Genomic DNA, 24,357 nt, shown 5'->3' with positions numbered 1-24,357 from the left:
GGACCCCATGGAGCAGGATCCTCCTGCTTTTGTGCCCAGTAGTAGTGCCTCTTCCCCAGCTGTCACTCGGCAGCCAGCGAGGTGACACCCCTACATCTCTTCCTCACCATGGCTCTCATCCAATGAAACATTTGCATCCTTCGGTCCCACAAAGAGGATTTATGGTTGCTTTTAGCATTGCGTCATCCCCTTGTACTCTGCCTTCAGGGAACAAAATAGCGCCCTCACGACCATTTTGAGCTTTCACATTTCTTATTGATTCGTTTTGACCTTCCCCCTGAGGGCGGCAATCCATCTCATGGGGATGTCATGCTGCTCATACAGGATGACAATCATAGTCAAGCCATCTACTTAACTACCAATCTTCAAGCTGTTGCAGTTTGCCTTTTCCTTCCCCACCTGACTTTTTCCCTCTGTTCCATATATATCCCTCCATCAATCTCTGTCACCAGGGCAGACTTCCTGCAATTTATTGGGCAGCCACCTCCCCCATTTTTGCTACTCGGTGACTTTCATGCACATCATCCCCTTTGGGGTTCTCCCAGGACCTGTCAGAGAGGTGCCCTCTTGGCTGACCTTAACCAATTTAACCTCTTCTGCTGCAACACTGGAGCACCCACTTTCCTTTCCGACTCCTCGCACACCTATTCCCCATCTTTACCATGTCGTGTCCCAGTCCCTTGGTGAACCGAGGCATGCCATGATGCAATTCGCCCATGGAGACGTGCTCTCCACGTTTTTAACCGCCCCCCTACGCTGGCAAACTGCATTCATTATAAACAGATGCGTGAAAAGTGTCGTTGCGTTCTTCGGGATAACAAAAGAGCTAGCTGGATTTCATCCACCAGTTCTTTTAACAGTTCCACACCTTCCTCTGTTGTGTGGGCCAATCTCTGACAGCTTTCTGGAACTAAGATACATTTCTCAATTTCTGGCCTGACAGTAGCTGATGATGTCATCGTAAACCTTATTGGTATCTCAAACACCTTGGGCTGCCATTTTGTGGAAGTTTCGAGCTCTTCCCACTGTCACCCTGCCTTCCTCCATTGAAAACAAGTGGAGGAATCTCTTCTCCGAATTGTGAGTACTACAATGCCGCCTTTACTATGAGGGAGCTAGATCATGGTCTCAGTTCATCCCGATCCTCCGCCCCAGGGCTAGATGCCATCCACATTCAGATGTTGCAGCACCTTTCTCTTGCGGGCAAGCCCTTTCTGCTTAACATGTACAACTGCATCTGGGCAGAGAGCACATTTCGTGGACGCTGGTGTGAAGCCACAGTTATACCCATACCTGAGCCCGATAAGGACAAAATTTTCCTTCTAGCTACCACCCCATCTCTCTTATCAACTGTGTTTGCAAGTTGATGGAATGCATGATTCATGCCTGTCTGGCGTGGTGACTTGAGTCTCGCCATTTACTAACGAATGCACAGAGTGGATTTCGAGCACGGCGTTCTGCAGTTGACGATCTCCTTACTTTGTCCATCCATATCATGAATAGTTTCCTGTGAACGTCCCATACTCTGGCCGTGTTTTTTTGATTTGGAGAAGGCCTAAGACACCTGCTGGAGAACTGGTATTCTCCATACTCTTTACGCATGGGGCTTCTGTGGGTGCCTACCCTGTTTAATTTGGGCATTTTTACAAGACTGAGTTTTCAAGGTACGTGTGGGTTCTGCCTTGTCGGACACCTTTATCCAGGAAAATGGTAGGCGTCAGGGTTCTGTCCTGAGCATCGTCCTCTTTGCTATCTTCATTAACCTTATAATGGCCTGTCTCCCGCCGCGCATCTCCAGCTCCTTTTTTGTTGATGATGTTGCCATCTATTGCAGTTCTCCATGGACCTGTCTCACTTAACGGCATCTTCAGCGAAGTCTTGATCGTCTTTACTCCTGTAGCATCGACAATGGCTTTCGCTTTTCCACTGAAAAAATCTCATCTATGAATTTCTGGCAGTGCAAACAGTTTCTCCCATCATTTGCACATCTTGGGCCTGTTGCCCTTCTGTTCATTGAAACTACAAAATTCTTCGGGCTCATGCTTGATAGGAAACTCGTTTTAGTCCTCCATGTGTCTTACCTGGCAGCCTACGTGTCCTCAATGGTACTTCCTGAGGTGCCGATCAAACCACCCTCCTCCATTTGTACCGCTCCCTTGTCCGTTCAAAACTCGACTATGGGTGCTTTGTTTAGGTGTCTGCTTGCCCATCCCTCTTATGCCGTCTCAACACTATCCACCATTGTGGCATCCGTTTGGCCACTGGCACCTTTTACACCAGCCCAGTTGAGAGTTTGTATGCTAAAGCTGCTGAACTACCACTCTTCTACAGCAGTGATTTTCTCCTCAGCAGGTATGCATGCCGTTTGTCTGCCAAGCGTGGCCACTCCTCCTATGCCTCTTTCTTTGAGGATTCCTTTGATCGTTAGTATGGGGCTCATTCCTCTTCTCTGTTACCTCCTGTAGTCCACTTTCGGCACTTGCTATGGCGGCTAAACTTCAAACTACCTGCAACTTTTCCAGTGGGTGTGAACCCTTCACCATCTTGGCTTCATGAAGTGGCCCATGTTAACCTTGGCCTTCATTCGCTTTCTAAAGACATTACTCCAGCCTCGGTCTATCGCCTTCAGTTTCACGATCTTCGCGTGGTACTTCGCGATAGTACCTTTGTATACACCAATGGCTCTCGGACTGACTGTGGGGGTGTGCCTTCGTCATTGTCACCAGTGTCTTTCAATATCAGCTTCTGGCACACCCAGCAGGATTTACAGCCGAGCTCTTCGCCTTGTATCAGGTCGCAGAGTACATCTGGCGACACCGCCTTTTCAATTGTGCCCTCTTCTCAAACTCATTTAATGCCCTTCAAAGTCTATGTGCACTGTACACTGCCCATCCCATAGTGCAGCGGATCCAGGAAAACTGTAACTTGCTCACTCCTGATGGAGCCAGTATCATGTTTCTGTGGGTTCCTGGTCATGTCGGTCTGCCAGGAAACGAGGCTGCTGACACTGCTGCCAATGCCGCAGTCCTCGTACCTCAGCCTGCCAGTACCTATATTCCCTCTAATGATCTTTGCATTGCCGTCTGTCAGGTGGTGGTGTCCCTTTGGCATCACCAGTGGTCCCCCCTTCATGGGAATAAGCTTTGGCTTATTAAGCCTCTCCCACCCAGGGGGCTCACTGTTCTTTCATGAGTTCGTGCATGCCGCACATGTGGCCCTGAGCTATAGCAGCCCATTCTTCATTCCCTGACTGCATTTCCTTCCCAATGCCCTCTCCCTCCCTAACCCCACTCCTTCCCCGGTGCCACCTCTTTCCCCTCTCTCGGTGTTCTGACTTATGTTGATCTGGCTATCCACCTGGTTTCCAGTATTGGTTGCAGTTTTGTTCCTTTTGCCTGTTCTTTTACCCTTTTGGTGTTTCGGTTCCCGCTTGAGGTTTGACCTCCACTTCAAAATTTCCACTTTTTAGTGTGAGCCATATGGGGAAGAACTTCCTCCCTAGCACCTATGGTGTGGATTTCTCTCCCCCCTCCCTTCCCCTCACCCTGCCCCACTGTAGCCCCCTGCTAGGTCACCAGCACATGTAGCCAGACCGTGTGGTGGGGCTGTTACGTACCTGTATGGCTGAGCCCCCTGACAACTCAGGAATCACACTACTGATGCCTGAGCTGTTCCCTCTCGATGTATCCCAAGGAGTGGTTGCTCATCTTCTTGGAGCACTGGAACTCCCAGTAACCGCCACTGCACCAGACGGCCCTTGCTGTGGTTGGGTGGCGCCCATGGGGAGAGCCTCTGTTCGGAGTGGGTGCTATCAGGGCAGACGCTTGGCGCATTAAGCGTATCAAGCTGCAAAAATCTGGCCATTCTCAGACAGCTGTCTCTTCGAATGAAGGATCCTTGAATGCTGCCTCGTATGACGTGACAACCTTCCCTTCCTTGGCTGCTCCATGGGAGGAGGGCCAGGCTCGCCGTCTTGGGTTGAAATGCTTTCCCCTTTACCTGTTCTATATTAGGACCGATGGGGACACATTCACTGCCACAAAGCCATTGTTTTTCATGGAAAATATCGAGGACAAGTTTGGTGAAGTGGAGTCTATTAGTAAGATACGTTTGGGCTCCCTTTTGATCAAAGCTGCTTCTGCTATCCAGTCTGCAGGTCTTTGTGCTTGTGATCGTCTTAGTAATCTCCCGGTGTCTATCATTCCTCACCAATCTCTGAATATGGCCCAGTGAGTAATTTTTCATAGGGACCTCATCCTGCAAACTGATGAGGAACTCCGGGCTAATCTGGAGCGGCATGGGGTTCATTTTGTTCAACGTGTGCAGACAGGTTGCAAAGACCACTGCACCGATATTGGTGCCTTCATTCTGGCTTTCAGAGTGGATACCCTCCCAGAGAAGGTCAAGGTTATGTGCTACAGATGTGACATAAAGCCATACGTCCCTCCCCCTATGCGGTGCTTTCGGTGCTTGTGTTTTGGGCATATGTCTTCCTGCTGTACGGCATACCCTTTGTCCCTTTGTGTGGCGACTGTGCCCACCCAGTCCATGAGTGAAGCCCCCCCCCCCCCCCACCCCCGTGTTCCGCCACCTGTGTGTGTCAATTGTGCTGACCGCAACTCCCCTCGCTCGCCGGATTGCCCAGCTTACAACAGAGAAAAGAAGATTCAAGAATACAAGTCCCTGGATCACCTGTCTTATGCTGAGGCTCACCAAAAGTATGAGAGACTCCGTCCGGTGTCACTATCTCCAACTTTTGCCTCTGTTACCTCCTTTCCTCCTCCTCCTCCCCCCCTCCTCCTCCTCCCCCCTCCCCCTCCCCCTCCACCTCCCCCTCCCCTCCCCCTCCCCCTCCCCCTCCTCATCCTCCTCCCCCTCCCCCTCCCCCTCCCTCGTCCTTACCCCAGCCCCACCATACTCTCCCCTCCACCTCCCCTGCCATTCCCATGACTTCCCATCAGGGAGCCGCACCCTCTCCGCGGCCGAAGAAGTGCCCCCTTCTTCGGCATCAGCCGGTCATTGGGCTCCCTCCCGGGACCCCTCTCCCCGGCGTCTCTCAGGCCAGAAGACTCTCACCACCACTTGGCCAAGAGGCGCACAATCTGTGTGCCCCGAGGTCGCGCTAGCCACTGTGGCCAAGTGGTTCTAGGTGCTTCAGTCTGGAACCACGCTGATGCTACGGTCACAGGTTCGAATCCTGCCTCCGGCATGAATGTGTGTGATGTCCTTAGGGTAGTTAGGTCTAAGTAATTCTAAGTCTAGGGGACTGATGACCTCAGTTCCATAGTGCTTAGAGCCATTTGAACCATTTTGAACCCAAGGTCGCCCGCTCTCTTTCGGAACCCAGTCTTGCAGAAGCCTGTACTCCGCCTATGCCCTGCTCTTCTCCACCTCAGAAAGAGAAGAAGAAACATAAATCCCAAGACAAGGCGCCCCTGGTGCCCCGGAAGGTGCTATCTCCCCCCCTCACAACCCGAGTCTGACATCTTATTTATGCATGTCACCGCATCCTTGTCAGTGACAACTACTGACCAAGTGACCTGACCTCCTCCTCGGCTTCTCCATGTCTACCTTGAAATCGTGCCACACGATCATCCAGTGGAACTGCAATGAATACTATCGTCACCTACAGGAAATGCAACATCTTGTCTCCTCTTATTCTGCATTTTGTCTCGTTCTTCAAGAAACGCATTTCCGTGATGACCACTCTCCAGCTATACGTGGTTATCGAGCGTTCTGTTGGAACCATGCTGGCCCCGGGATAGCATCTTGTGAGGTCTGCACTTTGGTCCACTCCGATGTCATTAGTGACTGGATCCACCTACATACCACCTTGGAAGTGATAGCGTTTAGAGTGCAAACGACTCTGGCCATCACCATTTGCAACGTCTACCTCCCTCCAGGTAGGGCACTTGCTTATGTTGCACTATCTACCTTAATCCAGCAAGTCCTGCCCCCATTTCTCCTCCTTGGCGACTTCAATGACCACCATCCACTTTGGGGGAGTGTCGCTTCAATGGGTAGGGGTATCCTATTCAACCAAATTATCACGGACCTCGATTTGTGCTCCTCAACGATGGTTCTCCTACCCACTTCAGTGCCGCTCATGGCACGTTCTCTGCTATCGATCTCACGATCTCCTCCCCTGCCCTTGTGGGTTCCATACATTGGTCATCCCACAATGACCTTTGTGCCAGTGACGACTTTCCAGTGATACTATCGTTCCCCTGCTGCCGCCAGGCAGACGGGCACCCATGTTGGGCATTCTGCAGGGCCAATTGGCCTTTATACATGTCTGCTGTCCACTTTGACACCTTCCTCTCGAATTCCATTGATGTGGTCATGCAAGGCATCTCTGCTGCTCTTCTTCATGCTGCTGGCACTGCTGTCCCTCTATCCACAGGGCCCCCTCATCGTCGGCTGGTACTGTGGTGGACTTGGGACATCACAGTCGCTGCCCAGGACTGCCGACGGTTGCTGCAGCGATTTAAGCGACACCCTTCCCAGACCAACCTCCTCACTTTTAAGTGTCTTCGTGCTAAGCGGAGTGAAAAGGAATGCTGGGAGCTCTATGTTTCCTCCCTGGGGACGTATGCCGCTTCATCACAGGTTTGGTCAAAACTCCGTAGCGTTCTGGGCTGCCAGCAACAGTCAATTGTCCAGGGTCTGAACCTGCAAGGTGCTCTGTGCACTGATCCATTGGTCCTTGCAGGAAACCTTGTGACACACTTTGTGATGGCATTATCGTCCCCTTCCTATCCTCCTACTTTTCTCCAGCAGAAATGCAGAATTGAACAGACCCCCCCCCTCCCCCCTCCATTTCATCCCACACCATGTTGAGCCCTATAATGCACCTCTCACTGAATGGGAATTGGTGCAGGCTCTTAGCTCTTCATGAGACATAGCCACAGGCCCGGATTCCATTCACAATCAGATGATCCAACACTTGGACGTTCCCCAGAGGCAACAGCTCCTCAGGGTCTTCAACCACATCTGGCTCACAGGTGCTTTTCTGTCACAATGGCAAGACAGTATAGTTATCCCCATCCTTGAACCTGGGAAAAACCCAACATCTCTTGACGGCTGCCGCCCCATTAGCCTTACAAATGTACTTTGTATGTAAACTGCTCGTAAGGATGGTCAGCTTCAGATTATGTTGGGTACTCGAATCTCAGGGCCTTTTGTCACCGTATCAGTGTGGCTTCCGGGCAGGGTGATCTCCAACTGACCATTTATTCCGAATGGAATCGGCCATCTGACAGGCGTTTACTCACTGCCAGCACCGTGTCGCAGTTTTCTTTGATCTACATAAGGAGTATGACATGGCTTGGTGCCATCACATTTTAGTTATCCTCCATGAGTGGGGCTTCTGTGGTCCCCTTCCGATTTTTATCCATGAGTTTTTGAGTTTTTATCTTACCGGCTCTTCCGGGTTCAAGTTGGCACTTCCCTCAGTGCCCCTCAGATTCAGGAGAATGGTATCCCACAGGATTCTGTGCTAAGTGTCACACTCTTCCTCATTGCCATCAATGGGCTTGTGACTTCTGTTGGGCCTCTGGTTACCCTGGTGTTGTATGTTGACGATTTTTGCATCTGGTGCAGTTCTCACTCAGTAGCATCTGCCGAGCGCCAGCTCCAAGGAGCCATCCAACGGGCCTCTGCGAGGGCTTCCAGTTTTTTCCCTCCAAAACGCGGGTTATGCATTTTTGTTGTCGACCCACGATCCAAAATTTTATTAAGGCAACCAGCTCCTTGATGTAGCAAATCCCATTTCTTTGGCCTTATTTTTGATAACAAGCTGACATGGCTGCCCAACATGTGCCACCTAAAGACTACACGCATGTGGAAGCTTAATGCTCACCGCCTCGTGGCCCACACATCTTGGGGTGCAGACCGTTCCACTCTTCTACATCTTTACCGTGCTCTGGTCTTGTCCAGACTGGATTATAGTAGTCAGGTTTATGGCTCAGCAGTTCCTCTCACATTGAAACTCGTCGACCCTGTCCATCATTGTGGGGTCTGTCTGGCTACTGGTGTCTTTCGCACTACTCCTGTTGATAGTCTCCTCACGTGAGTAGGATTCCCCCTCTACACATCCGACGGAGCCAACTCCTTGTCTTGTACGCAATCGCCATACGCCAATTCCCTGACCATTCTATGTACCTTTGTACCCTGTGCTCTTCGCCAATGAGTAATGTCTCCCTCCTAACACCCGCCCATGGGTAGGATTGCCGGTTGACATACGTCTCACTACCCTCTGTTGGGATCTCCATCTGCACTCACTAGACTGCACCCCATGTCTTTCCTTCCATAACCCCCCCCCCCCCCCCCCTGCCGCCCCTTGGATGGTGCCTAGACCAAGGATTAGGACTGATCTATTCCGGGGTCCTAAGGTCTCTGTTGCTCCTATGGTTTTCCAGTGTCTTGTATGTGCCATCCTTGCAGAGTTCCAGGGTACCACCATCTTTTACACTGATGGTTCTATGACTACTGATAAGGTGGGATACGCTTTCACATCTCCTACTGGCTTTGAGCACCATTTGTTGCCAGGATCATGTAGTGTGTTCACAGAAGAGCTTCTAGCCATTCACAGGGCCCTCCTTTTTGTTTCTCAGGCCTCCTTCCACAGTGTTTTAATTTTTTCCAACTGTATGAGCAGACTGTCGATCAATGCTACTCTCGTTTCTATTTGGTCTCTGCTATCCATGACCTCCTCTCTGCCCATGAATGTGCCGCCTGTTCAGTCGTCTTTCTCTGGGTCCCAAGTAATGTGGGCATCCCAAGGAATGAATTGGCTGACCATTTGGCTAGAGAAGCAGATACTTAACCTCCATTTTCTTTCATGATTCCAGCTGTGGATATGCAGATCTACGTTAAATCTCTCTTTGCCCAACAGTGGAATCCCATCTCGAGCGCTACTGCTCATAATAATAAACTTTGCACAATCAAGGAGTCTACTGCAGTTTGGCGCCCTTCTTTACACTCCTCTCAGAAGGAGTCCTGTTTTATGCCATTTACGCATTGGTCATACCTGGCTCACCCACTGTTTCCTCCTATGTTACGACCCACCCCCACAATGTGGTTGTGGTGCCAGACTGATGATATCTCACATATTGTTGGCATGTCCCCTTCTTTTGGCCCTTCGTGTTACGTATAGTCTTCCTGCTCCCTTAAATTTAATATTAGCAGACAGTCCACGGATGGTTGGCCTGGTCCTCAGTTTCCTCCATGAAAGTGGTTTTTATTTCCAGATACAAGGTTCTCCTGTAGTTTTGGAGCAGCAGCGGGTTGGTTGTGGTTGGGACTTCTTTTGCAGTCTGTGCCCCATGACCCCCCCCCCCTCTTTTTTTTCCAGTTTTTAGATTTGGTCTCAGCTTTTATGCTTGTACTGTGTGTGTTTCATGTTCATTATATTATAATTTGTCTCCCCTGACCGAATCCATCCACTTTTAGCAGACCCTCTTTCTTCTGTAACTCACTTTGGAATTGCGGTACTGATGACCTCGCCGTTTGGTCCCATACCCCTCTCAATCAATCAATTATTAAGCCTCTCCCAGTGCCTTGCCTTGGACCACCTCCTCTTGGCTCTCCCACTGGGAGGAGATTATTTTAACTTGGCTGCATATTGGGCACTGTCTTTTTACCCATCGTCATTTGCTATGTGGCGCTACTCCACCACTTTGTACACATTGCGCCCACATTTTAACTCTCCGCCACTTCCTGATGGAATGCCCTTCTTTTAACCATTTGCATTCCAACTTGGGTTTGCTGTCTGATTTATCAGCTGGTTTAGTGAATGACATGTGGGTTATCGACTGGATTTTACTTTTTATGCGCTGCAGCAATATGGCGAAGGCCATTTAATTTTTAGTTTTGGACCTCCGTTTCTGTATGGTGTCTTTTCTTAGCACTTTTTTCACATGCCTGTTTTTAGCTGTCTTCTGTTCTGTCAGTTTGGACTGACGTATAGTCGTTTAACTCCTCTTTTTGTTGGTGTTCTATAGTTTTGACTTGGGCGTGTATGACCCCAGTTGTTTTTTGCACCCTAAAGCAAAACAAAGCAAACAAAATATTTCCCTCCAGTACTGGTGAGCCCTTGATGTCTCAAAATCCATGACTTATTAAACTCATAGTTCAGTATTTTCACATGTCACCACCTTCTTTCTTTGGAAATGGAATTATTATATTCTTCTTGAAGTCTGAGGGTATTTCATCTGCCTCATACATCTTGCACACCAGATGGAAGAGTTATATCATAGCTGGCTCTTCCAAGGCTATCAGTACTTCTGACGGAATATCATCTTCTCCTGGGGCCTCCTTTCGACTTAGATCTTTCAGTGCTCTGTCAAACTCTTCACACAGTATCATGTCTCCCAACTTGTCTGCATGTATGTCCTCTTCCATTTCCATTATATTGCCCTGAAGTACATCTCCCTTCTCCAGGCCCTCTATATACTCCTCCTGTCTCTCTGCTTTCCCTTCTTTGCTTGGAACTGGTTTTCCATCTGAGCTCATGATATTCATACAGGTGCTTTTTTTTTGTCTAAAGGTATCTTTAATTGTCGTGTAGGTGGTATCTGTCTTTCCCCTAATGATATGTGCTTCTCTTACATTTGTTCCTCTAGCCATTCTTGCTTAATCAATTAGCACTTCTTGTCAATCTCATTTTTTAGACATTTGTATTCCCTTTTGCTTGCTTTGTGTTCTGCATTTTTCTATTTTTTCCTTTCATCGATTAAAATCAATATCTCTTGTGTTGTGCAAGAATTTCTACTAGCCCTCATCTTTTTACCCACTTGATCCTCTGCTGGCGTCACTATTTCATCTGCTTGTCTGCTGCTGTATTCCTTTCCCCTGTTCTAGTCAACTGTATCCTAATGCTCCCTCTGAAACTCTCAACAACCTCTAGTTCTTTCAGCTTATCCAGTTCTCATCTCCTTATTTCCTAGTCTTTTTCAGTATCTTCAGTTTTAATCCAAAGTTCATAACCAGTAAATTGTGGTCAGAGCCCACATCTGCCCCTGTAAATGTCTTACAATTTAAATTATGGTTCTGAAATCTCCGTCTTACTATTATATAATCAGTCTGAAACGTTCCATTGTCTCCAAGTCTCTGTCACATATACAGTTTTATTTCATGATTCTTAAACCCAGTGTTAGCTCCAAGTCCATAGTTACCTACTATTCTTCCCTGTCTTCCTTTTCCTACTATCAAATTCCAGTTCCCCACCCCAATCAAATTTTTGTCTCCTTGAACTATGTGAATAATTTCTTTTATCTCATCATAAATTTCTTCAACATCTTCATCATCTGCAGAGCTAGTTTGGATGTAAACTTGTAATACCATGGTAGGCATACTTCGTATCTGTCTTGACTACGATAATGCATTGACTATGCTGCCCATAGTAGGTTACCCATATTCGTTATTAAACCCAGGCTTGCATTATCCCTGTTTGACTCTGTATTTATAACCCTGTATTCAACTGACCAGAAGTCCTATTCCTTCTGCAACCGAACTTCACTAATTTCCACTAAATCTAACTTCTGTTTATCTATTTCCCCTTTTAAACTTTCTAACACACCTGCCCAATTAAGGGATCTAACATTCCTTGCTCCAATCCAGAGAATGCCAGTTTTGTTTCTCCTGATGATGGCATACTCCTGAGTAGTCCCCACCTGAAGATCCAAAAGGGGGACGAAATTCCAGAATATTTTACCCAAGAAGATGCCATCATCATGTAAATTAAGTTGTATTATTTATAAATTTATACATATGCCAATTTTAGAATGTATAATAAACTGGAACTATGGTTTGTGATACTCCAAACATATGGTATTATGCAGAATAAAATCTATTAAACCCAAATGTTGGTGGAGTTTCTCAGTTTCATAATGGAGAAAAAAAAAAAAAAAACCCACACCTGTTGAAACATACATTGGAATAACTTTAGTAACTTGTCTGTGCAATCGAGGATATTGCTCTTGGTGTGAATTTTAGAAGAGTCTTGTAAATTCCAGGATTGGACAAACAAGTCACGGAGCTGGGTACTGCACTGTATGTCGATCAGCTCAAGTTGATGGTAAATGAGGCAGTACATCAGCAACAAAAAGCAAGAACCGTCTGACAAATAAATCAAAATCAGTCTTCAGCTTCCAAAGTCTTGGAATCTTTCAGAGAATTCGTGATGAGATGCTTCAGTTATTGAAACGTAATCAGTCATGTCTGGTCCACAAATGACTGCCTTGAATTCCCTGAAATTTTCCAGGTTGTGAACTTGAAGCTCATTTTTCCATAGGATTAACTTCTGTTTGATAATATCAATCTTGTCTGCCATGGCTGTCACCAAATAATTCTATCCTTGCATTAAAAGACTTAGTGAAATTAAATAACGGGTGAGGTTGACCATAAAAGATATTGTCGCTGCTCTGTTTACGATTAACTCAAGTTTTTTCCCCATACTGTCTTTGTGGCTGTTGTTATAGTGATATTGCAGTGAATGTTTTCCCAGCTCATAATAGTGTGATGCCATGTGAAGCACTTCATGTGATGTCTGAACTATAGAAAAACCAAGCAATTCCCATTTAACATTGAATGATGTGGCCTCTCCACTTTTTTTTGGACAAGTGCATAGACACTGTGGTATTCTTAATGCAGAACATAAATATTGTTTAGCAGTTGGTATTGTTAGCAAATCTTGACAAGCCAACCAGCTCTCACTAGCGATGTTCGGCAGCAGACTTCATTTTCCTGTTCCTCCTCCTCCTCACCCCTTAGCCCCACATGCACCCAGAGTGCTAGGCAGAAGCACTCATGGAACACTGTTTGACCAGGCCTTGTCTAAGCTTTTAATGACATTCAGAGGTATGTCAACAGACGAACAGTCCACACAAGCCTTCACTTTTCCGTTCTCAAGCTTAACTGAAGTGCACTGAGAGTTCTGGTTTATATTTACCTCCTTTTCCCCTGGTCAGAAGGATACCTACAAATAGGTTTCCTGGGGATAAAACAACACTACATGTGCCAGTTATGGAGTGCTGCAATTTTTTTTGATCAATTTATTTTCACTGAAAGTGTACCTTACCAACTTTACCCACGTGTGGGACTCCCCTCTAGAGCAGTAAACCATGCTTTAATGGAGTCTGATACATAGACATTTAATGACAAGACTTCCCTTTTCATTTTGGCAGTGGAAAAAGAGAGAGAGAGAGAGAGAGAGAGAGAGAGAGAGATACAGATACTTGAATATCCCTGCCTGCACAACCCAGGAATATAAAACACAGAATCTGAATCTGGCATACAATCCACAGTACTTTTCTTTTGCAGATTCATAACCCTTGGTGGAGCATATGCTGGGATGGTTTCTTGGGAAGGACAAGGCCAATTTCCTTCCCCCTGTGCTTGTGATCAGTCTCCAACCTTAATCTATTTTTCCTTCCTTCCTTCTGAATAAAATTCGGATCCATCATTGCATTCTTGTATCCAAGGAACAACTAAAACCATCAACAAATATTTGAGATAGTTCACCTAAGAGAGTGGACTGAAAGATAATGACTGCTGGTTTTTGGAATTCTCAGGAATTAATCATATCTGAGTAAATACAAAAACAAAATTATGCCACATTGGAACATATTTAATGGGAGTTTATTGGAAAACAAACAAGATTAGCATCCAAGCATATTGCTTTCACCTGGGAAGTACACTATGTCACATATCAGCTTTTGCAATGGCAAAGATTCATCACTTGGGACCTGAAATTGTGTTCCAACTTATACTTGATTGCAGATGTATCCTCTTCCCTAACTTGAATATTTGAACTGATTGAAAGAAAACTTTAACATGAAGAGATATGCCATTATAATGCAGAAATCTCAGTTGCGTGTAACCCTTTTTTGGATGGCGTTAAAAATTTTGGAATCTCACCAGGTGATGTTTATAAACTGAAAGCAGATCACCTCATTTCAGCTAACACATTTCATCCCTGCTTCCAGGTTTGATTTTTATTATTTCAAAATTTTACTGTAGCATGGGAAGTGTAGGGAATGTCACTTAACCTGGTACATGGGGCGTCCACTGTCGAATTCTACCTTACGCATCTCTTGTGAGAGTGTATCACATTGGGGGAGGGAGGGGCGGAAGAAAGAAAAACACTACGTTGGAACAGGCCATGACGGTCCAATAGTGCCGACTGGCTGCCATGTCATCCTCAGCCCAAGGGCATCGCAGCATGCGGATATGGAGGGGCATTGGTCAGCTGGTCAGCATACTGCTCTCCCGGCCGTTTTGTCAGTTTACAAGACCAGAGCTGCTCCTTCTCAATCAAGTAGCTCCTCAGTTTGCCTCACAAGGGCTGAGTGCGCCCTGCTTGCCAACAGTGTTCGGTAGACCAGATGGTCACCCATTTCTAGCCCAGACTGACAGTGTTTAATCTTTGGTGATCTGACGGGACGGGAACTGGTGTTACCGCCACGGCAAAGCTGTTGGCATTAGGTGCATATAACATAATACAATAGCAAATCCATTGTGGTGGGGCTGAGGAAGGGAAGGGAGGGGGGTTGTTTCTTATCAAGTTCCTGCGTTATTACAGGCCTCTTAACAATGCAGGAAACACACTGTTGGTGCCAGAGCTGTTAACTCCCCATGCGTGCCAAGGCATGTTTGACTGTTGAGTCTGCAGGAACTCCTAGTTAGAGTAGGAGGCACTACGGCAGGTGATTTGAAGTGAAGTGAGTCAGACTTCCTCACTCTGGTGGTGGCCAAATCTATGCAGTCTCACTGAAGAGAGTAGACTGTTTCATCACTGAAAGGTATGACACTAAGTTTTTCTCTTTTTGGCCACACCATGGGAGGAAAGTAGATTCAAAAGAAATAGTGAGAAGAACTACCCTCAGTAACTACTTTGTACCTAAACTTATGGCAAGTCCTTTTTTACCTAAAACTGTCAATATTTGTCGAGCATATTGAGGATAAATTTGGAGATTTAATATCAATCAGTATAATGCAAACCAACTCTTGCCTCATTAAAAGCAATCTCAAGTCAGCCATTCCTCTCCTGTGAATATTTATGTCACCATCACTCTGTACAAGAGCTTCAACAATCCCTGTTTCCTTCACGACATCACATTGCAGATGAACTGCACACAAAGCTGGAATAATGTCATATACAATGTAGCTGAAAGATAACAGAATGGTTACTGGTGCTCTTGTTTTGACTTTCAAAGAGAATGTATTACCTGAAAAAGTAAAAGTAATTATCTGTTGCTGCAGTGGGAAGCCATTTGTGAAGTAGTACATGACGTATTCAGCCATCAGTGTCTCGATCTGTAGCTCTAGCCTCCTCCCTTTTTACTTCAACAAGCGTGTATTAAGACATCTGGGAGAGTGATCATTTCGTGATTGTCATTTCCCTTCAGCACCGACACCTGATCGACCACCTATCCCAATGGGGTCTCAAGAAAGCTTAGTGGCATGTTTCATTGTTGGTGCATCATCTGGTGCTACCCCACAAGGCAGCATTGATGAGATGCTGCAAGATGCAACTACCCAATATAAAAGCAGTGGCAGTAATGATCCCCCTTTCTTCTGTAACATATCATCTGAAATCAGTCACAAGATGGACACAAGAAATAATCAAGACCATCAGATAACACAGCTGTGTGCCCCTACAACATAAGCGTCACCTATCAGTAGGAAACGTTATTGCTTCTAAAGGGCTGAGCTCAGGCACATTAGCTCATAAAATACCAGGAGTATGCTTATATCACTACTATAGGGACGTATACCTCTTCTTTACAGATTTGTGTCAAGTTGCATTGTATCTACATCCACCAATTAGCAACCAGTATTAATGCTAACATCTTAGATGAAAATTTCTGTAGTGACTATACTGTTATTGCAGAATGCCTTATGGAACACTTCACTCGAGTATTTGCGTCTACCAGTTATCCTTTCCCATTCCATATACACAAAAGCCAGGTGGAGAATTACAACCTGTCTTCACTACATAACATCTAGAACCATATAATCCCTCTTTCAGTGAATGAGAACTCCTCAGGACTTTGGCCCTTGGGCACAATACTGCATCAGCAACTGATAGAATCCACTACCAAATACTACTACATCTAACTGTGGATTACCCACATCACATTTTTGCAGTCTTTAGTTGTGTCTGGATTGAGGATGAGATCCCAAATCAGCTGAGAGAAAGTGTAATTGTTCCTGACTTGAAACAGAGTAAAAACTCATATAAGATGGACACTTGTAGACCAATCAGTCTCAGGAACTAGCAGATGAGGGACAGCCTCCAGCAACTCTGTTGGTCTCTTGAGATGAGCCTTTCGTGCAACTCCAATTGTGGCTTTCAGGAGGGAAAGTTCACAACTGAGCACTTATTTCTTCTGGAGTTGGCTGTAAGGATGATTTTTGTTCTTTTCCAACACCTCATTACTGTCTTCTTTGACAAAAGGAAGTCCTGTGACACCCGCTGACATTACCATATCCACACTGTACTGTATAAGCGGAGTTTCAGAGGCACTCATCGTGATCCTTACTGGAATTTTCTCTGGCTGGACTGAGATCAAAACATGCAGTAAACCTACTATTCGAAGTGAAAAAAAGGAGAAGTTGAACAATAACCTTGCAAGAGCTATGGCGCCTATGGTCTTGCTGTCATTATGTGCAGATGATATTTGCATGTACTGCAGATTTTTAGCCATGAGTGTTGCTGAACACCTCCTTTGGGGTGCCATAAAGAATGCACAGTCCTGAGCTCTGACCCATGGCTTCCAATTTTCCGCCACCAAAATGTGTATATGTATTTCTGCTGATGTACAACTGTGCAGCCATGTCCAGAACTTTCCCTTCATAATGAACTGCTCAACAGGGCAGATTCATCCCACTATCTGGAACTTTTATTTGAAACCTGGTTGATGCCACTGCCATATATTTGCCAGTTTAAAAATAAGTGTCATTTGAAAATCAGCACTCTCCGCAGCTTCGTTAATGCTTCCTGTGGTGTGGAGCCCTCTACCTCATGCATGTTTAGAAAGTTCTTGTCCTCTCTCAACTGTATTACAGGAGTCTGACTTATGGATTAGTGGCCACATTGTCATGGATTTGGTTCTGCAAAATGATTTCATTTTCAATTAGATTGAGTTATGTTACATATATGTGAATGAAACTGTACGTAGTAAATTACTGGCAGCATAAAAAGGTGTACAGAATTTAGATGTTTGAGTGGTTCCTTCCTTAACAGTAAATTTTGAGAGTAAAGTTGTGATAGATTATAAAGAGAACACTATAAACGAGTTTTTCAGATTATCCAGGTGAGAGAAACATTAACAGGTACTTTCTGAATTATTCTTAGAAATATGTCTAATCTAGTTATGTTAATATACTTAGTTTTAACTTGGATCCATACAAATCATTTTCTAATTTTTTTTTCCTTCATTTTTTCCCAGATTTCAAGGTGGAAAGATATACAGCTATATAGGAGAAGTGTGCGTTTCTGTCAATCCATACCGAACTATGAATATTTATGGGCAAGAATATATCACTCAGTATAAAGGTTTGTGTCATTATGGTTTAGAAGTAGCAGTGTTCAAATGTTTCATTCCACAGTTTTTAATGGAGTGAGAGCAATTTAACTATAAGACTCACAAATGGAGGTGGATGAAAAGCTCTGTACATCAGGTATGACACACAGCTCTGACTGTGCTCTGAGCACTAACAAAGGAATTATTAATTATTCCTCATAAATTTATTGCAAATTGTTGTGGCTTCTGTTGTTCGTGAGTGATAAATACTACACAATTAGGTGTGAGACATAATTTACAGAATACATGTTTACTTCAAGTATGAGGCAGATAACACCATTCCAATTACAGATGATGCCATCTCTCAGGAGCACACTGTAGAAGCTCCACACACTTGCAAAACAGTCATTAAAAATTTACAGTGGTGCATTTAGTAACCCTGCACCTCTCTGCACAGCTTGCCTTCATTTGTGACTCATAATATAGTGCAAAGTTGTAATCAATTGTTAATTGTTCTGCTTGCTAACATAGTCAGTATTTTCACAGTACTATTTTTGGGTTAAGTTTTTTAGGGCAGTCACAAGTTGTAATCAGTATGTTTTTGGGTTAATTGGTGAGTGATGGTTTGACAGTTTATTAATGTTTTGTAGGGTCAAATGGCACAACAGACAATGAAGTTATTTTTTTAGAACTATTTCTGTTGAATTTGTTATATTTACTTTTTTTTAGGAAAACATTAGTCTGATTTTTCGTGGTATGAGTGCTTTAGCTTTCAGATCTTTTAGATGCAGCATTGAAGTAGGTGGTGATAAAAACTGACAAAGCCAATAATATTGACTGCCTATATTTGTACCAAAGTCTTCCACTTCTTTTATTGACTGCAGTTCAACTATCAAGTAATTTGCTTTATAATAAAGTCCCTAAGGAAAATAAAATAAGCCATATAGTAAAGAGGAGGCTTAGGAAAGAGAAAAGGATGGGAGTGCATTAGTTTATTGAAGTCCACCTAGAATACTGTTAGTATGACAATACCAGAATTATTAGGATTCGATCTTGATTGATAAACTAAATACTGCTAAAGTGAGACACAAAAATCTGCCTGAAGAAAATGTTTAAATATGGCTTGCCTGTAAAGAAAGACACATTGTCTACATCAAATTTATGTCATTTGGATTATGGTTTTGAGCACTGTTAAAAGTCCTCTTCAGATCCTAAACCTGAATCTTCACTCTGATTACAAGCTGTACTTCATAGTAATTGGATGCTGGATATGAGGATGACCTGTAACAGAGATCAGAATTGGTAATCCAAATAAACCCAGAAAAGATTTAGACAGTATCTGTTTTTCTTCATCGTATTAAAAGTGGCAATGTTGCCCTCAGACATAAAATCTTTTATTGTGTTGTCCTTACGTTATTTCTTTACAGAGGACAACATTACTGGTGTGAAAAACATGAGAGTACCTGTAGTAGACTAATAGTAACCAATAGTAGCATAAGTGAGAACTATTTTAATTAGTAATTCACAACTAATTAAAACCATACAAAAAATGAAGTGAAATATGGGTGCAGTGACATATGCTTTACTAGGTCTTTTGGAATTACCAGTTCTACTTAAGATAATAAAGAATGTCTGTAATACATAACCTATGTTGTTTTTAATGAGAGTTTGTGATTTTTATTATAGGAAGAGAATTCTTTGAAAATCCACCCCATATATTTGCAATAGCAGATGCAGCTCATAAAGAAATGAAGCAGCAGGGACGTGATACATGTATAGTTATTAGTGGTGAGTCAGGAAGTGGAAAGACAGAAGCCTCAAAAATAATAATGAAGTATATAGCTGCAGTGACCAATTTAGGTGGTCGGCAGGAAGTCGAGAGGTATACTATATTATATTGGTATATTGTATCTGGTCAATAACTAGAAATGTCAGTGAACAGTATATTATATCCTGTTTTGTTTACAGAGTGAAAAATGTTCTTCTCCAGTCAAATGCAATTCTTGAAGCATTTGGAAATGCAAAAACGAATAGGAATGACAATTCCTCCAGGTTTGGAAAGTACATGGACATAAACTTTGATTTCAAAGGAGATCCAGTGGGAGGCCACATTAATAATTACTTATTAGAAAAGTCAAGAGTAATTTTACAACAGAAAGGAGAAAGAAATTTTCATAGTTTTTACCAGGTAATTCAAGGTGATCGTAACTGTATGTTAATATATTAACACTGTTGATATGATAATGCAGATGGTCTACTGTTTAATGGCAGCAACATTATATATTGCTACCACAGAGTCATTGTGATATATACATAGTGTTTAAGTGAAACTTCAGCCGAAATCAGTATGGCAGTATCACATTAATGCATAGGATGCCAGATTGGCCGTGTTATCTAATCACCTACTTATAAATGTTGGAAAGCTGTTAAAGATAGAGATGTCCATTGACACATTTCTGAGATAAAACAAATGGGTGTATTAAGAAGTCCAGCTATCTCTGGCTGTAATCATGTCACACTTGATGTTACACTTGCATTTATGGGTGTTGGCCACTTGCTTTTATGGGTGTTGGCAGGCACTAAAAGAGATAGTGTGCTTAGTGTTCTCGCTCTTACCCATTCCCCCCCCCCCTCTCTCTCTCTTTTTTTTTTTTTTTTTTTTTCTCTACAAATAATAATGTTTCATTTCTCAAGAATAACTTTTCCATGCACTCTATACCCCAAAAATTGGCCTTTAACCTATAGCAGAAGATAGAAGACACTAACAAGCATTCACTCCTATCCTACCAAAAAAACTATATAATTTCCCATACTCAAGAACATTCTACATGTAAAAATTAGAAGTATGATTAGCATTAGGGTATACTTGTAGTAGCATGTGTTATTTATACCTCAATCAAAGTAACAAATTGACACTCAAGCATGGAAGGGCAGCATGCACAATATGGCTGCAGCAGCAGCAGTCAGTTCTGTTGCAATTTCGCAACTAGTTTCAGACATTCTGTCTCATAAAATAACCATGCCACATAGAGAAACAATGCAACAACAGAAATAAATCACATTACTATGTCACTGGCCTAAAGTGTTGTCTGCAGCTGTCTATGATAAGTAGCACTTGATTCAACAGAACGATATGACAAATTGAAGAGAACAATAGGCATGATCAAGCGAACAATAGGCATGATCAAGCTCATGCCCCGCTTGGTTGTAGCTGTCATTTAAACAAATAGCTGTGAATCATTTTGTTTTCCTAATCAAGTATAGTCATGAAAAGTGAAGATATGGCATTTGACAAACTTTTCCCAGTATATGATAATTTTTTAGGAACACTCTTTGTTGGTTTATAATATGTGGAAACATTTTGTAATGGTATCTTTCTGTTCAAATTATAAAAATCATGACTGGCAAAATGTACAGATAAATGCAACATCCCAAGTGAATATCATGTCACTATTGTAGAGCTCAAAATGATTAATTGTATGGAGATTACTGTATACTGTAGAGCTTATTACTGCAAAAGGAATAGTATGATGAGAGGGTCATATCATTGAAACACACAATGAAAACAGTGAGCTGAAGAAAGTGATTGCCCTTGTCCTAACTTTTGATTCATCATCAGTGCTAAGTCTGATGATGCAAGCCTTGTCATGTATTCCTGATTTTCTAGTACCTTCCGCCGCGGAAGTCGAAAACGCGCCAGAACAAATGGACGTGGTCAGCCCATAGAGGGCTCTGCCTCCACGGCGGCTATTCTGCACAGCGGCTCTCGCGCAGCGAGGGCGCCACCGTTACGCCACATGCAGACAGCGGCCAATAGCCGCTCCCTCCGGTTTCGTATACAGGGCCCGCTCTGCCCTAGTCCAGTCAGTCTGGTACTCGCTCTGGATTTCGTTTCTATCTCGGCAGTACTGCGTTCTGGTCGTTGCTCGTTGTTGATATTTGCCTGGCTCTGGTTCTGAGTGGATTTACTGTTGGTGTTTGGGGTTGTGGTTTCCACAAGCCTCCGTTGTTTATCTCTTCCTTGTTGTGTCGGTCATAGTCGGTTGTGGTCGGTTGTTGTCAGTTGTCGTTGGTGTATCGTCCGACTCGTCCTGTGTTTACCCGGTGGTGCGTGCTCCACCACCAGCGGCTTCCCCGCCTGGCAGCTCCGATCCGCAGCCCAAGGCATTCCTACAGTTGGTTTTGGTTACTACAGATTTCATGCTGTATTTTAAATGCCATTGTTTCATTCTATAATGAGCAGGCAATACTGCAAATGCAATAAGATAGATCAACTGTCAAATGCCCACTTCCACAAATTTGTGTGTGTTTTTTGAGCACTGTAAAGCATGGAGTTGCAAATTGACTGTGTTCTGAGACACATATAGAAAGTTTCAAGGTTGAAGAGTAGGTACATCTGCTGAGGGGAATAAAGTTTAGAAATTATTACTTTTGCAGTAGCCTAAAGTTTGCTAGGTAGTTTTGTACCCCTGTAAATATATTGAACAATTTGTGTAGGAAAGGACACATGGGGCACAGTGGAGTTCCAACCAAGTCTGTCTCTTGAATTTTCTTTGAAAGTATAAGAATGCCAAAGTAGTTGTAAGCTAGTGTAATCAATCCAGTAATATCCAGTGCAAAATCCAAATACACAAGCTATGTTGTTTTCAGAAGACAGTTGTGGTATGAAGTTTTAAACTTCATATAAGGCAACAATCTGACTGGTATGGTAAATAGGTATTTAACTAGACTGTCTCCACGCATTTTGTGCACTTGTTGTGATTCTAGTAGGCGTAATTGGTTCTATCCTAATGGATCGTCATGTGTAGAGTATCTTTGCTCCCCACAGAATTCATATCGGTATTACTGTCAGAGAGTGCCCCCTTTAACCAGCAATAAAACTGATAACGTTGGAGGGTATGGCCTGGACCATGCAGTAGAGGGAGGAGAGGTGCTAATATCTCTGCCAAGAGATCATGGATAGAGAACAGCTCGATAGGCCAGAGGATATTGGGCCTATTGCTCTGTGTATTGGTTCTCCCAAGGATCTCGGTAATGGGTACTCCAGGTCGCTTGTTTTGACTTAGAATTTTCAGTGCTCTGTCAAATTATTCTCACAATATCACAGAGCTCCCATGTCATTTTCATCATCTTATACAGCTGCTTCCCCTTTCTTCAGGGTTTCTTTAATTTTCCTGCAGATGGAATCTATATTCCCTGTAGTCATGCATGATTCTGCAGTTTTGTGTTTTACTTCTGGTTGCTTTATTTTCTGCATTGTTATATTTTCTCCTTCCGCCAATTAAATTTGCTCTCTCAATAAGTGACAGAAAGATCCCAGCACCAATTGAAGATTGAACACCTTTACATTTAGATAGGTAATCGGTTACTTACCTAATGAATCACTGAGAATTGTGTAACATTCTGAAGCAATGACATACCAATTTATTATCTGTTTGCATCTAATTGAATTATTGTATGAAAATCTGTCATATTAATTTTGATTAATAACTGCATACACTAGGATCTCTGAAAGTGAGCTATCATTTTGCCTGCATTATTTAATCTGAGTATGGTTGTTCTTTTTTTCACAGTTGCTTGGTGGTGCAAGTGAACCAGAGCTTAAGGAATTCCAGCTCAGTCGTGACCCCGGAAACTATTTTTACACTCGACAAGGAAATGCTTCAAAAGTAGAGGCAATCAGTGATAGGTCAGATTACAAAGCAACTGTTGGAGCATTCAAAACATTGGGGTTTTCCAGTGCTGAAACAGATACAGTCTGGAAAATTGTGGCAGCAATTCTTCACTTGGTAAGAAAGTGGCATTTGTCTCCTTTTACAGAGCTTTTTGCTGTTTGTTGATGCTTAGTGTTGAGCCAATAATTGTATATATTTTTTCATTTGTATAGTGTTGTAATTATTTGCATCATACGTTTGACTTTTTAGTGTTTCTGGAAGGGAAAAAATGGTCCAAGAGGTATCTTTGTGCTGATATAAGCATTTCATTGTCTGTGTGTAATTTAGTTAATGATTAGTTCACATTCTATTCTGTCATCATAAAAGGATTCCCATGGAAAAATGTCTCCAGGACAACAGTCCTCTGTGCTGAATAATGAAAACTTCATGCAAGATTTTTTTAAAGTCAGCATGTTTTAGCTTACACTATCACAGAGTAATCCATTCAATGTCTGCATCTCAAGGATACCTGGGAATGATCTGACCATTGGCTTATGAATCCAAAGTGCTGAGTAATGCTGCTGCTATTTTTCCATTGCAACAAACATCGACGTTCTAGACAGTATGACAAAATGATAGCTTTTATGTTTCTTGGACATTGTGTCATATATGTTGTGAAAACTGCTCATTTCCATGAGACAGCTGCTTGTCATCTTCAGGTGCTTACTGGCTTATTGCTGTTGTGGTTCACCATTTTGTGCACCGGCTCACTAGGAAAGTGCAGGTGCCAAGGATCAGGACTGTAATGTAATCGCAAATGAATTGTAGAGGATGTCCACATTCATAGCCACATGGCACAGGAACAAGTTGTGGTCTTCGCATGTCGGTGAGGGAAAACAGCTGCAAGTTGCAGACCCAGTGGTTGTGGAGGTGGATGTAAGGATCTTTGATTCTCCATAGTTCATGATGAGCCACAACAGCAATCCGTTGGTAAGCAGCTGTCTCATGGAAATACTGTGCTGTTGTAACTACATTTTATGATGCAATGCCCATGCAGTTGTTATGCCGGTAAAGCCTCAAACAACAACAACAACAACAACAACAACAACAACAACAACAACAAAAAGGAAGGTATGCCAGCTACTAGTTAAGGTAGGCTTAGCATCCTATCA

General features: G+C 43.6%; 1 protein-coding gene across 1 annotated transcript in view; it reads left to right on the top strand.

Moving 5' to 3' along the window:
* Positions 1 to 24,357, top strand: part of LOC126251468 (unconventional myosin ID) — a 156,002-nt gene that overhangs the window by 38,627 nt on the left and 93,018 nt on the right. The window contains exons 2-5 of the mRNA XM_049951907.1: positions 17,457 to 17,563; positions 19,218 to 19,413; positions 19,500 to 19,719; positions 23,105 to 23,320. Coding sequence (XP_049807864.1) covers positions 17,457 to 17,563; positions 19,218 to 19,413; positions 19,500 to 19,719; positions 23,105 to 23,320 — 739 coding nt within the window. The remainder of the gene's footprint in view (positions 1 to 17,456; positions 17,564 to 19,217; positions 19,414 to 19,499; positions 19,720 to 23,104; positions 23,321 to 24,357) is intronic.

Source organism: Schistocerca nitens, chromosome 4 (assembly GCF_023898315.1).
Source record: "Schistocerca nitens isolate TAMUIC-IGC-003100 chromosome 4, iqSchNite1.1, whole genome shotgun sequence".
NCBI lineage: Eukaryota > Metazoa > Arthropoda > Insecta > Orthoptera > Acrididae > Schistocerca > Schistocerca nitens.
The sequence above is the reverse complement of the archived record's forward strand: the minus strand, read 5'-3'. Positions and strand labels throughout refer to the sequence as shown.